The sequence below is a fragment of the Schistocerca cancellata genome, chromosome 6 (assembly GCF_023864275.1).
Source record: "Schistocerca cancellata isolate TAMUIC-IGC-003103 chromosome 6, iqSchCanc2.1, whole genome shotgun sequence".
In the NCBI taxonomy this organism is placed as follows: domain Eukaryota; kingdom Metazoa; phylum Arthropoda; class Insecta; order Orthoptera; family Acrididae; genus Schistocerca; species Schistocerca cancellata.
In genome coordinates, this window is record NC_064631.1 from 440,151,774 (window position 1) to 440,170,959 (window position 19,186).

General features: G+C 39.6%; 1 protein-coding gene across 1 annotated transcript in view; it reads right to left on the reverse strand.

Moving 5' to 3' along the window:
• Positions 1 to 19,186, reverse strand: part of LOC126190687 (oxysterol-binding protein-related protein 9-like) — a 528,891-nt gene that overhangs the window by 265,730 nt on the left and 243,975 nt on the right. The window contains 2 exon segments of the mRNA XM_049931146.1: positions 4,276 to 4,387; positions 11,708 to 11,758. Coding sequence (XP_049787103.1) covers positions 4,276 to 4,387; positions 11,708 to 11,758 — 163 coding nt within the window.

Below are 19,186 nucleotides of genomic sequence, written 5' to 3' on the forward strand. Positions count from 1 at the left end.
TTGTTTTCCCTGATTGTGTCCTCAAGATCCAACTGCCTCATGATTTTACTGTCTTCGACACACAATTATATACAATCTTCTGGGAATTGGAATAGAAAAGACATTCTTCGAGTACTAAATTTCTGGTTTCGTCTGATTCTCTGAGTGCCCTTCACTCTTTACAATGCTTGTACCCTGCATATGAAGTCGTCCAGAATATCAAACCTCCGCCAGCTCCAATGGCTGGGGAAGTAGGTGTCTTTCTACTGAGTACCAGGGTACAAGGTTATTGCAGGGAATGAAAAGGCGGATGTAGCAGTCAAGCACGTGCACTGCGATCCTCATTTATTTCAGTGAGCCACCTCACTGTTGATATACAGAGTCTTGCACCGATGGGAAGAAGAGTGGTTGGAAGTTACAGACAATAAACTCTGTCTACTGTCTAGCAAAGCCGACAACATAACTTTTTTTTTTTTTTTTTTTTTTTTTAAGCAACACTGACGGAATGAGGTCCTCTTCATTCATCTTCGCATAGGGCACAGCCCTATGACACACAGCTTCTTGCTCTGATGAGAGGACCCCCCAACCTCTTGTGCTTGTTGTCTACAGATCACTGTGTGCCATGTTTTATTATACTGTGTGTTGTTTTCAAGCCAGAGGGCAGCAGAAGATTTGCCAACAGATCTGCCCTCTATTTTAAGTAATGTTCCAATTAAAGTGGTGGACCACTGAATGCCACTCAGCTATTCGGTACAGGCGTGCACCTCTTCCACATTCAAGGAGGATTTCCTTTCACACTGTAGGCAAAATGTCAAAGCATGTAGTACCAAATTTCTTCCTGACCGGATGCAGTATCATGAGCCTCAGATGGTGCCAATCTAGTTGTAAGACCCAGATCTGTTGGATCTGAAGTCCACTTAACCATCTCTACAGTCATGTAGTAGCGGCAAAAAGCCAGATCCTGGCACTAGCATTGGCAGTAGGCTGTGCAAAATGCTCTGCCATCATTAAGTGATGTCTCTGGGTGTAGTTTGGAGATACTCCTATTTGAGCACTGCTGCTATTGGTAAACAACTGTGTTTACTGGAAAACTTCCTGATGGCTTCCCATACTTTTCTAGAACAAGTGGAATGGTTGATGGAGTCAAGGAACGCTTGCAATGACCTTTTCTTTCTCTTCTTAATTAGTTGTCAAGCCTTGGCTCCCTTGACACAAAAGGCCTGAATTGCCAAAGAGCCACACACCTGTCCTAGACTGTTGAGTGACACTCATCAGTCCACCAAAGTACAGGTTGCCTACAATGATCTTATGACTTTGGGATGGATAAGTCAGTGGCATGATGGATCACTTGTGTAATGGATCCATCCATGCATGGACACTGTTGTGGTGTTCAAACACAGTCAGCTGGCTGAGCACCACCCAGTTAGCCCTGCTGACCATCCATTTTGGTGGCTTCTGTTTAGGTATAGCTCCATCCAGTAGCAGAATGTGGAGTGGAATGTTGTCACTGGAATAGAGGTCATCAAAGACTTCCCAATGAACACAGTCTGCGAGATCTGAAGAGCAGAAAGGGAGGCCGATGTCTGAGAATGACCCAGTAGCAGTACAGAAATGTGTGGGTGTACCTGTGTTGAGAAAGCACAGCTCATGAGCTGTCATGAAGCTCTCCAAAACCTGACCCCCCCAAGTGCAAGTAGAAGTCAAGCCCCACATGGCACGATGGGCACTGAAGTCTCCCAGTGTGAGAAACGGTTGGGGGAGTTGTTCGATGAGATCTGTGAGAGCCTCAGAGTCTGTTTCATTTTGTGGATGTAAATACAGTGAGAAAACAGTTATCCTCCGACACACATGAATTTCAACTACAACTGCTTGCAGGTCAATAGCCATGGGGAGAGCAGAGGAGCAGTGTGCGTTATTGACAAACACAGTGACCCCTCCTTCGCCCTTTCCCCAGTCAGGTCATCCTTGCAATGGAACATACAGCCCTGTAGTATACGGCCATCAGATGCTTTAAAAAGGGCTTTCTGCAACCACAAGCTCAGGAGACATTCCTGTGCTAGGAGTTTCAGTCAGACTTTCTGTCAGGGAGGGGAGCCCACAATGGATGGGGGCCCAGGCTCAGTCTTAAGGCGAGATGATTACCCAGTCTGACAGCAAGGTCCATCACCTCTGAAGAAGAGTCAGGAGAGACATCACAGATGACAATGTCAACACTATCAGACTATGTACCTCTTGTCTCCATCAGTGGGTGATTCATCTCCGTCGGTGGTGATTGTTCGCTTTAGACTTTGATTTTTTGGTCCGAGGAGGCTTTCGAGTCGCAACTGCAGAAGTAGTTGAGGCAGCACTGGGTGGTGGGCCAGACTGAATTTTTGGAAGGGCAGGGACTCCCACAACATAAGCAAACATGGCCTTTTCTGATGTTCTGGGGGGAGGAACAGGCTTTGAAATAACTGCAGCAGCACAAGTGTATTGACAAATAAAGGTACTAGTGCTGACACTAACAACCGCCGTTTGTGTAACATCATCGGCTTACTGCTCTGGCTATTTAAGGAAAGAAGCAAAGGAGGTAGCAAAAACTACGGGCAGCAGTATGGCCTTATATATCTATTTGGTGTTGCCATACGAAATGTACTTCTTAGTCTTATGCTCTTGTATCTTCCATTCCTCAAGATATATGCTACAGTCTCGACTTGAGACAGTGTGAGTTCCACAGTAATTCACAAACTCAAAGAAGATGATCAAGTGACTCCTTCATGAGCAGCCTTACCACATTTGATGCACGTGGGTCCTCCACGACACCCAGGAGTAGTATGACCAAAGCACTGGCATTTGAAACAGCACATTGGATTGGGGACGTAAGGCCTCACACTTAGGTGAAGAAACCTACCTTGATGGGCTCAGAAGTTCTGTGCTAGTGAACATCAAGTTAAAGTAGTCATGTTTTACAAGAATCCCATCCAGCCTCTTCATGATATTTTGCAGGTTGACTATACCTTCTGGAGCACATTCACCTTTCAATTCCTCCTTGGGAATGTTTACCAGATCTCTGTATGTCACAGCACCTTTGCTGTAATTTAAGATGATGTGTACCTCAGTTTCAATAGCATTTTCCCCAATACACTGAGCTTTCTCGAGATCCTTAACTTGTTGGGAACTGTAAGTTTCTACCAACAGTTTCCCATTACACAACTACTTGACTGATTTTAAAGTGCCAGCAATGTCCTCTGAGCCTTTTTGCATGTAGAATGGCGAAACCTTTCTAAGCTACTCTCTTTCCGTTTCACTATTAAGAACACATTCTGATTACCGGCATGCATTCTATTACTACAGACAAAACTTTTGGAAGGAGCTCCTGAGTCAGGAGGATTGGCTTCATCAGTCCTCTTGGTTGATTGGGTGTTAGTACCTACCACTGGTCCATGCTTTCCACTAGGAGGAGGAGGAGGAGGAGGAGGAGGAGGAGGAGGAGAAAATTTCAAGGGTTCTACCGTGGTCCCACGAACAGCTAGGGAAATGAAAGTCCACCTGGCCAGAGCCCCGCTTGCCTATGTACGCCACACACAACTGAGGTGCAGCAGGCTCACCAGAGGTTGCCCGCTAATGATTGTTACACTCAACAGCCATACATCTCAGTGGTTTTTGTTACAGATTTTTAGAATCCTCATGATATGAGCAATCAAGCCGACATCCCCGTTCCCTTTGACACACAATGTTCCTCCCCTAGCGATCTGGGCAGTCAAGCTGAGATCACTGTTCCACGTTGCACAGCACGGTGACTGCTGAAGCATGCTCACAGCTTACGACAACAGAGTGTTGGCAATGCTTACCTGTCCCAAGCTCAAGAACCCCAGGGTCACCAACCCCATATAATAAATGCTGGCTCCTGGGGCCCCTTCCATGTAATGCCATTCGTGACATGAATACAGCATATAAAATATTAAGTTATATGCATTGAGCTGTATATACAGCACAAGTTTAACAAGTAAGGCCACAAAATAAAATGTCAGTAACTTGACTTCAGTCAAAACATTTCATTAACATTCCAGTAACACAATGGCTACCTAACCATGTTATAAAATATGATTGTGCTGAGCAGAGGTCAGGCATTTTAACACAATATTCAAGAGAAACAACAGCATAGAAAGTAATGTGCAATGGGAAGGATATGATGAAAGATTTAGGTGTTTTTTCCTCTCCATAAGCAATAACTGCAACTGCCATTATCTTTTCTACACCACTGTGGGAGGAGCAGAAAATGACCACTAATGATAAACTTGCAGTGGCTACCCTTACCTGTATTTACGATATCTGCCACACTGCTTACAGGAGCAACTGATGGAGCAGTAGATTGGCTGACCGAACTTGGTGGTGGTGAAAAAATGCCATTTACTGGATGCGCTGTGTTCTGGAACATGAAAATGGAACTGCTGTTTGATATGTGATGTCTGATTTTCTAATACTATAATATTCTATGATGAAAATAATGCAGATTAACATTATGACAAGAGCTTTCACCTTAATAACAAGATATGGACAGAGTATAGTCAAGGAATGTAATGACAGAAACAGGTTTCCTGTTTACATATGCAATCATATACAGTATTCCGAATTGCACGAGACAATCAAGTCTTGCAGGTAATCTTAACAATGAAAGAGATGAAACTTGTCTTTGACAATGCTGATCAGACAAAATTTACACTACCCCCATACAATATTTATATATTAGAATTCCGTGTGACTATATTAATTTACTTATTTGAGGTAATAAAAAATAGTAAATGCTAGCAGGCACCTGAGTTTTCTCCCCATTTTAATTATTATGCTATTCATGTATATCCATTTTCAGGTTAGCCAAGTCTCGACGGCAAATTTACATTTATTTCTGCCTTAATATTTTTGTTTTTGTCTCTATGCCGTACTGTTGTTGTTGTGGTCTTCAGTCCTGAGACTGGTTTGATGCAGCTCTCCATGCTACTCTACCCTGTGCAAGCTTCTTCATTTCCCAGTAACTACTGCAACCTACATCCTTCTGGATCTGCTTAGTGTATTCATCTCTTGGTCTCCCTCTACGATTTTTACCCTCCACGCTGCCCTCCAATACTAAATTGGTGATCCCTTGATGCCTCAGAAGATGTCCTACCAACCGATCCCTTCTTCTGGTCAAGTTGTGCCACAAACTTCTCTGCCCAATCCTATTCAATACTTCCTCATTAGTTATGTGATCTACCCATCTAATCTTCAGCAATCTTCTGTAGCACCACATTTCAAAAGCTTCTATTCTCTTCTTGTCCACACTATTTATCGTCCATGTTTCACTTCCATACATGGCTACACTCCATACAAATACTTTCAGAAACCAATTCCTGACACTTAAATCTATACTCTATGTTAACAAATTTCTCTTCTTCAGAAACGCTTTCCTTGCCATTGCCAGTCTACACTTCATATCCTCTCCACTTCGACCATCATCAGTTATTTTGCTCCCCAAATAGCAAAACTCCTTTACTACTTTAAGTGTCTCATTTCCTAATCTAATACCCTCAGCATCACCCGACTTAATTTGACTACATTCCATTACCCTGGTTTTGCTTTTGTTGATGTTCATCTTATACCCTCCTTTCAAGACACTGTCAATTCCGTTCAACTGCTCTTCCAAGTCCTTTGCTGTCTCTGACAGAATTACAATATCATCGGCAAACCTCAAAGTTTTTATTTCTTCTCCATGGATTTTAATACCTACTCTGAATTTTTCTTTTGTTTCCTTCACTGCTTGCTCAATATACAGATTGAATAACATCAGGGAGAGGCTACGTCCCTGCTTCCCTTTCATGTCCCTCGACTCTTATAACTGCGATCTGGTTTCTGTACAAATTGTAAATAGCCATTTGCTCCCTGTATTTTACCCCTGCCACCTTCAGAATTTGAAAGAGAGTATTCCAGTCAACATTGTCAAAAGCTTTCTCTAAGTCTACAAATGCTAGAAACGTAGGTTTGCCTTTCCTTAATCTAGCTTCTAAGGTAAGTCGTAGGGTCAGTATTGCCTCACGTGTTCCAGTATTTCTACGGAATCCAAACTGATCTTCCCCGAGGTCAGCTTCTACTAGTTTTTCCATTCGTCTGTAAAGAATTCGCGTTAGTATTTTGCAGCCGTGACTTATTAAACTGATAGTTCGGTAATTCTGACATCTGTGAACACCTGCTTTCTTTGGGATTGGAATTATTACATTCTTCTTGAAGTCTGAGGGTATTTCGCCTGTCTCATATATCTTGCTCACCAGATGGTAGAGTTTTGTCAGGACTGGCTCTCCCAAGGCCGTCAGTAGTTCTAATGGAATGCTGTCTACTTCCGGGGCCTTGTTTCGACTCAGGTCTTTCAGTGCTCTGTCAAACTCTTCACACAGTATCTTATCTCCCATTTCATCTTCATCTATATCCTCTTCCATTTCCATAATATTGTCTTCAAGTACATTGCCCTTGTATAGACTCTCTATATACTCCTTCCACCTTTCTGCTTTCCCTTCTTTGCTTAGAACTGGGTTTCCATCTGAGCTCTTGATATTCATACAAGTGGTTCTCTTTTCTCCAAAGGTCTCTTTAATTTTCCTGTAGGCAGTATCTATCTTACCCCTGGTGAGACAAGCCTCTACATCCTTACATTTGTCCTCTAGCCATTCCTGCTTAGACTGATGACCATAGATGTTACGTCCCATAGTGCTCAGAGCCATTCCTGCTTAGCCATTATACATTTCCTGTCGATCTCATTTTTGAGACGTTTGTATTCCTTTTTGCCTGCTTCATTTACTGCATTTTTATATTTTCTCCTTTCATCAATTAAGTTCAATATTTCTTCTGTTACCCAAGGATTTCTAGCAGTCCTCGTCTTTTTACCTACTTTATTCTCTGCTGCATTCACTACTTCATCCCTCAAAGCTACCCATTCTTCTTCTACTGTATTTCTTTCCCCCATTCCTGTCAATTGTTCCCTTATGCTCTCCTTGAAGCTCTGTACAACCTCTGGTTCTTTCAGTTTATGCCGTACTATAGAGTATTAAAAACTGATAGCAATAATATGGCCCTACCCACAATATTTATGAGGTATCTTTAACAGGACCTTCAACATATGACTACAGATCACATTAGCCGCAGTAGATGATGAAGCAAGTACTTCAGTACACAAAGACTAATGTAGACCTTTTACAGCCAGCAGCCCTCTTAAGCACTGAACATGGAAGCAAGATTTTTACTGTATATTCGCTTTAAGCGAGTGAAGACATACTATCTCACTAAACATAGTAAACTCCCATTTCAGTGACAACAGTGAAAATCGGGTAACTTTTACTTTTAGTGTGTATCAGCTGAAAATAAAGTCATAACTGCTGATTAACATTATTACGTAGTATCAAGTTAATGCAATTAAAGGCTGGAAGATATACCAGGCTTCAATATTTGTAGTTTTCCCACTTGGAAAAAATTGAGGAAAAGTTTTGAAAAAAAACTAGATTTAGTGGTGATTGTATACAGAAGCCAAAGGTAGTATCTTTCTATGTTTATTTGATAGTAGTTTGATTCTTGAGAAATTTTCAGCTTTTTTTAAGTACTTCACTACAATATTAGAAAATGTTCTATTATACTCCGCCATGAACTTGCAGTTTTTTTAAGCCTCCAAATTATTCCTACCAGTTACCACTCTCTCCACTATCCTCTTCTTTGGTGTCGGCTGCTTCTGCCGGAATCATTAATTGCCTTGAGCATGCATATTTTTTATCTTATGTTATCTTAACCATTTTTTTAAAATTATAAACAAATAATTTGCTTGTCATCTTTATGACTAATTGCAATAGCCTGGTATAAAAAACAGGAACAGATATAAAGAAAAAAATTAATAATAATAATAATAATAATAATTAATATTTAACAACCATTTTAAAATAAGAAATAAATTAAACAATGGAAAATCCAGGATGCTCTTTTACTATCCTTCTTTTATAAGGGTCATCTTATGAGACTTCCAAGAGTTTTTTTCTACTTGCAGTTTTCAGCTACTTTCCACATCTGCACATTTGCATTTCAGAACAAGGACTTATTATTCCCACATATCTTGGTCAAATGGCATTGGAAGAGAGGAAAGTAACTCTGGTACACCATTTACCCTTCACTACATGCTGCACAGTACATACACTGATGAACACAGTATACTGAGGCAGATGCAGACTAAAGAACTCTTTTCCCATGGTATAACAGGCTTTGCATTAGGAAATTCAAGGAGCTATATTATTACGAATTTCTACTGAAATGGTTTCTCACACTGTTCTTATGTACTCAAGACTGCACACTGCCCTGCATCACCATCATCATAAAATTCAGAATGTACATAATGTGTAACAGGAAATGATTTAGCAACTAATCAGAATGCTGTTGCTAGAGGTGTTCCTCTGTGTTCTATGTTAAGGATACTACCACTTTCTGGTAACTCTTTATTAACTTGCATAAGATATCTCTACAGCTGTTTGTTTGGAATTACACACTTTTTACACATTCATGTGAGAAACTAAACAATAAAACGAAGCCTGCAGTGAACAATGGAAACTCTTCATTCATCTTAATATGCCAACTCTAATAATAAATACAATAAAACACAGTATACCCAGTACCTTACACATGATTCTGTTCTTTCTAATATCAAACTTTTTTAATAATAGTGATGAGACAGACAACACTATAATTCTGGGACTGATGACAGAGTGTAAGCATTATGCAGAAGGTGTACAACAACAGCATCCTACACAACACTAATATAGCTATATGTACCTAGGAATACATACAGATGTGCTAAAGTATATCTATCTGCTTTTGAGAGTCACGGTGACGATATGAATGTGCTTAAAAACTGAGCATCCTTCAATGAACACAAAATAATTTTTCAAAAATCTGCATGTTTGAACTAATCCTAAACTGCTGTTCAGCACACTACAATGAACATTTTCAGTAGCACTGACAACAGTTGTAAGTTGTTAACGACAAACTGCAGATTTTCATGCCCAAGGTGAAGAACTTTTCCATGCAGAACTCCAATTCCACAATACAGTACTTTATGTGCATTTAACTGTGTAACAGAAATTAATGGAAAAGTAGATAACATAGTCCTTACATGAGAACATTAGGCTTGTGTTACAGAACTATAAATCACTAACATGAAGTGGAAAGTACTAAAGTTGTTTAAATATAATGGACATGCACTTGTTCATATTATCCCCCATATTGATTCTGGACTTTCTAAGAGTTTTCAGAATTCCTGGTGAATGTCACGACGGTTCTTACTAACAGGCCAGAACTGACATCCTCACACATTTCCTGGGTCATTATTAAGAGATGTAATAAAAATGAATTCTAGTACTGTGTGCTATGCTATTTTCACTATGGCATTTGTTAATAATATATTTCATTACTCTGTTTTGTTTCCTTCAAATAAGTGATGTGTATGTTACAACATATTCCATTGCTGAGTGTCACACAACATAGACTGATGAGGTATATGTAATGGTAAAATCTGGAAGGCTGCAAGGTTCTCTAGTAAAAGGATTGCAGTTAACCACCTCCAGAGTGAAACCGCTGACTAAAAATCGACAAGAAACATTTCCTCCACCTTCACAGGACACAATGCCATGCAGTGCCTCAGAGGCTTGGTAAATCATATTACAAATATTATCTACTATATCCTGATCACCTTATTCTCGATAAAAAATTAAAAGTGCATGAGGGTACAGAGCTGTTCACCTTGCTGAGCATTTACTTCAAGTTTCTTTTGGTCTACTTCTGTGATTTAAAGACACATGAAAATGGAATGGGAATACACATCTGTGCCACTTTCAGTTCAGCCACATTTGTGAAAAGTGGAGAGCAGCAGAGAACTGCCTTTTACCTGTGCAAAATGTAATTCTCCCTCGACTTAACAAAACCAAATTTTCTGCTAACTGAGTGACTTTCCTTTGGCCCATGGAACAAGTGGTATGACCTGACCTGAATAGAACAGAAATCCTGCACTTTAAGATACGTACATACTATTCTATAAAGCTTGACATGTTCCTTCATATACAGAACCATACAGCTGCAGGTACAAAAACACACCATGGTACTGACTGGTGGTAACAATTGTCTGCATCTCTATTAGGCATGAGGAACTGACAAGGAAATTTGTCAAGACACAGAGGAATTAAAGACATTGGCTACCAGTGGGAATTGATTTATATCAATCGGGCAAGTTGAAAAGTTGTGCCTGACCAGGATTCCAACCTAGGTCTCCTGCTTACTAGGGAGATATGTTGACCACTAAGCCACCTGGACAAAGTGAGCACCGCAACTGCACAGACTACCATAGCACGCCTTCTGTCAGAACCAAAGTGTCAACTTATACCACACATTACTGAGATAGTGATGAGTCATCTTTCTATATCAGATTATAGCCTCCTAGCATAGCTGTGCAAATGACGGATGTGGTTTCTGTAAGTAAATACAAACACAAAGTGTAAAGTTCACAGAATGGCACTGATGCAAGTGAAATTTTGTTTCTGATAATAAAAATTTTGTAAGGGGAACAAGGAATATTGTCCTCAGAACAGATGGGTCTCTTTTGTCCTGTGGTCCGAGTTACCTGCTCCTCCTTCCTCAACCTACCTCTTTCCTCCCTGAGGATGGAATTTTTAAGATATGAGTATATTCATTTGTATCAATAATTTATCAAGTAACTAGCTGTGTCAACAAGGCCAGAGTATAAGGGTGACAACTGACACTGTATGTCAACGTTATTTACATCTGAGTTCTGTTGTGTGAACATACACAAACAGTTATCTTCCACAAATTTGTTTCTAACTTTACCGTCACTCTCTTTAGTGTGTTTCCAGCAAATATTTTTAGGAAACTTACCATGCTCTTAAACAGTTGTTTAAAGGCACACAATATAGAATTGTATTTGGAACGATAAGAGGGCATTGTAAACTGATAGTTCAAAAAGCCAGGATTTTTTTCACTTTTAAAATTGTCTAATGGCAGTACTGGTAATATGTACTGGCCATTGTTTTGCCTTTTTGTACCTTTACATTTGAAATGAATCAATTAAATATCAACTTTAACAGAGCACCACATGCCTTGTCACACCTGATACAATCATGGTGTGCAAGTGCTCCAGAGATTGCCTGTAACAACTGTCAGGCTGAATAGCTACTCATTTTGTAAACGGTAAACTCACCTTGAAGTTGCAGATTTTTTTGCTCTTACATTTGTAATGTTCGACAGCAATAGTTAACACCTGTCTTTAAAATATCCATGGAGCTTACACTAGTATATTACTGGAGGCAATGATCAGCTTGCATCTCTGGTGCTCCACATTCACCAAAATCAATCCAGTAATTGGTCACTAAGCTCAATGTGATTCAATGACTCTAGTAGCTGGCAGATGTTGCCAATCATAATAAACTAAAGGGGTAACATACAGCATACAATGTGTGAGTTGTATCAGAAGGCATAGCAGGGTTACAGAATTACCTTCGTGAGCCAGGCAGTCAGTCAGTCAGTCTCTCTCTCTCTCTCTCTCTCTCTCTCTCTCTCTCTCTCTCTCTGTGTGTGTGTGTGTGTGTGTGTGTGTGTGTGTGTGTGTGTGTGTGTGTGTGTGTGTGTGTGTGTGTGTGTGTTTTAAGTCCCAGAAATAGCCTATCACAATCCATTCTCTCACCTTTGCAATCTGCAGCAGCACAATGGAATGTTTGATGGACTCCAGCATGTCCTGTAACACAATATTTGCACACAGTGCATTCAGCAGCATACAAGCAGGGAGGGTAAATTTTAGTACTTATAAGCTGTTTGAAATAATGGTAGATGGAAAACATCAGAGAACTGATGACAACAATGGACAAATGGAAGGGCAAAAGGATAATTTTAGATGACTGGGTTGGAAATCACAGTTTAATGAAGCAACTCAAATAAGCATGAGCAGTTCATGAAGCCAACTTGTAAGAACATTAAACAAACACACAAACACATTAACAAACATTAACCAAGACAATAATTACTCTGCAATAAACATGTTGACAAAATCAACTAGAGTCCACTGACAACCATAAAAATCATATCCTTCAAACCACACTTTTCTGAAAATTTGATACCCGTAAAAAAAATTGTTTTGTTTTATTTTATTTTACTTTGCATGAAACTGAACTACTAAAAGGTCACTAGTTAGCAAACAGTACAGGTACAAAGACTGTGTTGGCTGACAACTCAAAGTGTGTTCCATGGAGGTGACTGGCGAATTAACAGTGAGGCAGGGTAGGAAACAAGGAGGACATATTGGGGAGAAAAGCACAGGAAGAAGGTGGAAGATCCAGTATAGGGGGAAGAGGTAGCAGAAGGTAACAATAAGCAATTAGGATAGTATAAAACATTCAAATGGACAGTGGAAGGGCTAAGGTTAAGGGGTAATGAGGATAAGGTGTTCTTGCCGAGACATGACATCACCAAAGTGTCACTAATCGAAGTGAGTCATGTGAGAAATTTAGATGCCTGAATGGCTAGAGAAAGTTCATCAAGACAGCCCATTAATAGATAGATTAGCATAAGATGCAGGGCCAGTTCCACCTTAAGTACTGCTTGTGGTGCCTCGGTGAGAGGGACACCGGTAACAACCAACCAGCAAAATTTGCATACAAGCTGACCACTCAAGTTTTCTTGGCATAACAGATTAATGGTGTACTTCTAGATGTTCTGCCAAGTTGTTGTTTCCATTTCATGCAAAATATTTTGAAGACCAACCCAGCCGTTCTTCAGAGCAGTAAGATTTCTATTACGTGTACTTCAGTCAGAAAATACCTAACAACAAAACTCGCAGCACCTGAAGAAGATAGCTGGATCAGTTATCAAAATATTGCACATAAAATGGAAAAAATAACTCAACAGAACCATTAATGTATAAGGGTGTGACAAAATTAGTAATGAAAACTGACATGGTGAAAGTATACGATAATAAAAGCGAAAATTTTCAAGTAAACATGGGACCGCAAACAAGCCACCACTGACTTCACAGTTCTACACTGTTTTAGTTAGTTCAAATGTTTTGACATGTGAACATATTGATTAAATCCTCATCTGATTGGACTCAAAATTCACAAAACTATGGAATTCTGATCTTCACGGCCATTTTTTTGTTGAAAGTTCTCCTCGACATTGTTTATTGTACATTACAAAAAGCAATTTTATTGAGATACTTCCCAACACTTCAATAAACTTCTGAATTCTCTTGACTTTACCTATTTATATGTATTTAGTGGTGAAAGTCTTCAGAAGTCCAAACACCTAAGGTCAACGATTTCTCAATAACAACTGTTGTGTGGACTGCCAACTCTACACACTGAAAGGAAAAGCAGAAAGCAAATATATTCCGATTCTATTTTGAAAGATTCTGCTGAATCAAAGACTAGAACTATGTCAATATAATGTTTTTATCCCAAGGAAAAATTTAATACATGTAATGAAGAATTGTAAATATTACAAACAACTTTATGAATAGCATAGCTCTCTTTCTTGTAACACACAAATTTGTGTTTAACACATTTTTTGTAAGTTGCTTTCTTGTCTGTCTGATCCACCTAGCTCCCACAGACATGTGGGTGGGGGTGGCCATGAAAAGTGTTGGTAACATCTGATATCTCAGATGTTCTGTAGAACTGACGTGTTGTGCACTTAGCATCAGAATGCATTCCAGGCGGCATGCGTGAAACTTCTGACCATTCCTAGATGGCACTGCTACATTTGTAATGCTTGTATCACCTCTGCAGCACTCGCCTTGCAGCACTGCAGTCATGCCCAACTTGCAGGCCAATCAGTGCTCATTGTTAAAGCTAGTCGTGTCATGGCTTTGCCTTCAGTTGTGTACTCTCAGCGCTCTCGTATATTCTTCATTACTTTAGTCTCTGGTTTCGCTATGCAATCTTGTCGCTCTTGGATTACTCATTTGAACTTTCCATTGTCCATCTTCTCCTTGTTGTTGTCCTCTATTCACACTCGGCTAACAGCTATTGATGGCCCCCGTCCAGTAGGCCAGCCTCTGTTGGTTCTTTGAATCACTCCCAATCTTTGTTATATTCCGGTCACAATAGTTTGCAAAAATAAAATAACAATATTAAAAAGGAACAGTGCATTAATGACAATTTCTATGGTGGTCAAGGAAAAAGCCAACTAACGTAAGCATCACTGGGAGAAGGAAAAGCAAAAAATGACAAAAAAAGCTTCGGAAGTCATCAGAAGCAAGTAAGTCTGCCAAAGTGAGCTAAAGAAGTTTCCAAAAAGCAGAACGAAGTCAAAAGTGCAAATGCCAAGTAATGAATGGCTCAAGTGATGTCAATCAAGAAAATGGACACACAGTCCTCTTAACTCGCCAATTATGTGCCAAGCAAATTAAACAGCTGAAGAGCATATTTCTTGCCTTGTAAGAGACGCACTTAGTCATGCTCAAACGAGAGTGATTGAGAACACTGGAGTGCATATATCTCAACTAGGATCAGATTTATTGAGGCACTCTGAATTACGAGCTAGAGAGGAAAGTCAGGAATGCGAAGCAAGGCTATGCCAATGTGAGGCCTAAGCTCAACAGGTAGCTAATGAGGCAGTTTTCTACTCAGCCAAAAACACTTTCTGTGACAAGTGCTTTGATATCTGCCAGAAAATTTCCTACTCGCAATGTTAGAAAGCAGAAAATAATTTTTTGAGTAAAAATAAGTCTTTAATAGAACACATTTGAAATCAAACAAAAATATAAAATAATTTATCCTATCCCCTTACAAACTCCTAACCTTATAGTTCTCCACATTGGTGATGTGAATTTTTAATCACTTTGAAAATACTTGCAAGGCTTATAATGAAAAATGTGGAGGTGAGCAATTCAAGCATCAGCAACATACTGCATGCACCCTTCATTTTTCGTTCTAAATCTTACAAGTGTTCTCGTAGCTACTAAGAAGTCATTAGCCCAAATCTTAGAACTATCTGTATCGGGCTAGAAGAAATTATTTGTACTTTGTAGAGTGATTTGCAAACTTATCACATTAAAAATCTATATTTATTTAAATAATTGTTTTACTTTCCAGTTGCTTATACAAAAATTTTGACAACATTTTTTTCAGTTTTCAGCTACAAAGAAGCACCGAAGAAACATGCATATTCAAATACAGAGATATGTAAATGGGCTGAATACGGTGCTGCAGTCGGCAACACCTATATAAGACTACAAGTGTCTGGCGCAGTTGTTAGATCAGTTACTGCTGCTACAATACAGGTTATCAAGATCTAAGTGAGTTTGGATGTGGTGTTAATAGTCGACGCATGAGCGGTGGGACACAGTATTTCCGAGGTAGCGATGAAGTGGGATTTTCTCATACGACTATTTCACAAGTGTACCGTGAATATCTGGAATCCGGAAAAACATCAAATCTCCGACATTGCTGCAGCCGGAGAAAGATCCTGCAAGAACGGGACCAACGACGACTGAAGAGAATTGTTCAACGTGATAGAAGTGCAACCCTTCGGCAAACTGCTGCAGATTTCAATGCTGGGCCATCAACAATGGTCAGAGTGCAAAGCATTCAATGAAACATCATCGATATAAGCTTTTGGAGCCAAAGGTCTACTCATATAGCTGTGATGACTGCACAACACAAAGCTTTACACTTCACCTGGGCCCATCAACACCGACATGTTGCCTGGTCAGACGAGTCTCTTTTCAAATTGTTTTGAGCAGATGGACGTGTATAGTTATGGAGATAACCTCATGAATCCATAGACCCTGCATGTCAGCAGGGGATTGTTCAAGTTGGTGGAGGCTCTGTAATGGTGTGGGGCGCGTGCAGCTGCAGTGATATGGGACCCCTGATACATCTAAATACGACTCTGAAAGGTGACACATACGTAAGCATCCTGTCTGATCACCTGCATCCATTCACATTCAAAGTGTGTTCCAACGGACTTGGGCAGTTCTAGCAGGACAGTGTGACACCCCACATGTCCAGAATTACTACAGAGTGGCTCCAGGAACACTCTTCTGAGTTTAAACACTTCCACTGGCCACAAAACTCTCCAGACATGAACATTATTGAGCAAATCAGGGATGCCTTGTGATGTGCTGTTCAGAAGAGGTCCCGCCTCCTTGGACTCTTGCGGATTTAGGGACAGCCCTGCAGGATTCATGGTGTCAATTCCCTCCAGCACTAGTTCAGACATTAGTCAAGTCCATGCCATGTCATGTCGTGATACTTCTGCATGCTCATGGGGGCCCTACACAATATTAGGCAGGTGTATTTTCGTAGCAAAGTTTCTAAAATTTAATTACTTCCTGCTGAGTTTTCTTCATACTCAATGTACACAGTTAAACAGTCTTATGTTCAATAGATCAATGTAATGTAAGATGATGGTTTGTATTTCTGTCTAACTTTCCCTGATGAAAAGGGAAAATTTATAAATTACAGAATTAAGAAGTGCCATTATTAAAACAAAAAAAGCTTTACATTTTCACTGTTTCCACTCAGTTTAATAGAAAACACATTTTTCCTGAAACCAGAATACAATACAATAGGCGTACTTCTTTGTGCTTTCACTAAAAGCTTTTAAAGCTTCATGAATTATGTAAAACCAAAATGAATTTTTCTTTCTTTTAATATTTAGCACTTGAATAAGATTCAAAGTCATGTTTGTGTAGTGCTTGTTTTAATATAAAGAACAACCCATTTCCACAATCGCTAGCTTTAGATTGATTTTTAAAGGTCATATCAAGAGCCCTAAGGCACGCAAATAATTTTCGGGACAGGGATTGCCAAATGATATTTCCCTTGTGTAGAAAAATGTTACGAACTGGCCCCTCATAAGATGGCACTTACACCAGTTGTGCAGATCTGTTTATAGATGATAGACACGAAGGGTTTACTGCTCTCTTTCCGTTACTCCATATCCTCCACTTTCCCCCCGTTCTCTCACCCCTCCCAAATATTTCTCCTGGTGGTGATATTATTTTGGTGGTCTCAATGTTCCATCATGTTCCATTTTTCTCGTATTTTACTTTCTGGCAGTAAACTACTTCATGTGTTTGTAGCAGCTAACTACTGGGAAAATTAATCCATTATATAGAACACTGTTTATAACACGTAAAACACTGATTATCTCAATATTTTTAAAAGCCTTATCTCAATATTTTTAAAAGCCTTATCTCAATATTTTTAAAAGCCTTATCTCAATATTTTTAAAAGCCTTATCTCAATATTTTTAAAAGCTTAAATCATTTGACACACACAAAAATTTTTGGTTAATGCCTTCAGCATAAGGAAAGTCATTATAGATGACTTATCAGCCCCTTGACAGAAAAGTATGAAGGATAAATCAGCTATAGCCTTGTTGAAGGGACCATAGTAGCACTCAAGATTAATGGCACTGTAGCAGATACTTGTCTAGATGATGACAATATGACTTTATCCCAAATCATGTAACATCAATACAAAATCTTTCCCAATTACATCATTATATCAAATGACATTTAATTATGAAACTGAAATCCCTGGGTGGAAACAATAACTACACACATGCAAACTAACACTTAGTGCGGTACAACCACATTTAAAGTTAAGAATATTACACTAAGACTGCATCATTTGCTCTTCTGCTAGCACTAGCCCGAAGCTCAGAAACTACCTATTACTCATCTACATACAGCTTGCTATCTTCATTTTCTGTCTGACATGCAAGAATAACATGTATGTACCCTTCGGACAATCTCTTTTACCAATGTGCCTTTTCTCATTGTCTCATATTCTGTTATTCCTGGCTTATCAATGTTCAACTCTGGAGCTTTTGATTCCTCAGGTTATCAAACCTGTTCTATTATTGGCATTTCATTTTTCAGTTTTTTGTTGTTCAGTTAAGATGTGAATCCAACTGACCAACATTTTAGTTGACTGTCTATCTGATCTGGCATCCCCTTCCCTTCAATCTTAAATTCATTAACCACCACCACCACCACCACCAACAACAACAAGGGTTGATTCCAGGAACTAATGGTGCTGTCAGATTTTGTCCACGTTTTCATCAGTCTGCTGTGTCCTGGTAACTACACCTTTTTTGTATTAACTCAGTCTTACATCACTGTCTGACAGGAGAATTACATACTTAAATAGGTAATCTAACTGATTCATTTATTTTTTCATGTTAATCTGTTTTCAGTCTAAAATATCATTGTCAGACAGTAACTGACCCACATTTTTCAGTAGTGAGCTGTACAAAATGTCATTTGTTATCTGACAGGAGTGATATTTTAGAACCATAATGTAAAATGTTAGGAATTTTAAATTGGAAAAGAACCAAATGTAAGAGGGATAGTCACTGTTTTATTTACCGCCTCAAAAAAATGGGTGACAGAGCCTACAGTTTGGCTGTCTGGGAAATGTCTCGGCTAAAAATATCGTCTTCACCCTGGAAATGCCTGCCACGCAATGGTTTCCTTATAAAAGGAAAGTGGAAAAGTCAGTTGGTGTCATGACATGAGAATTCAGCAGAGGGCATAGTACGAGGGTTACTCCAAAAGAAATGCACACTATTTTTGTAAAAATACAGTTTTCATTCTGCATGGTTTACAGTGTGTAGATACATTCTTCCCGCTTGTTTTCAAACTTAGTTCAACCTGTTCCCGTAAGTGGCGCCATCACAGCATGTCTTCAAGATGGCTGCTACACTTTACGTTCGTCAGAAGCAATGTGCTGTCATAGAATTCCTGTGCTGTGAAAACAAGACAGTGGGAAACATCCACAAGAGGTTGAAAAAGGTGTATGGAGATGCTGCTGTCGACCGCAGTACAGTTAGTTGGTGGGCAAGCAGGTTACATGATGAAAGCAGGCACGGCAATATTTAGGATTGTCCTCGCAGCGGCAGGCCCCGTACTGCACACACTCCAGACAATGTGCAGAGAGTTAACAAATAAGTGACTGCTGACAGACGCATCACAGTGAACGAACTGTCACGCTACGTTGGGATAGGGGAAGGAAGTGTTTGCAGAATACTGAAAGTGCCAGGTGGGTTCCCAGGATGTTGACAGTGGCTCACAAAGAAACAAGAAACACGGTGTGCAGCGAACTTTTGGAACAGTACGAGAATGGTGGAGATGAATTTCTTGGAAGAATTGTGACAG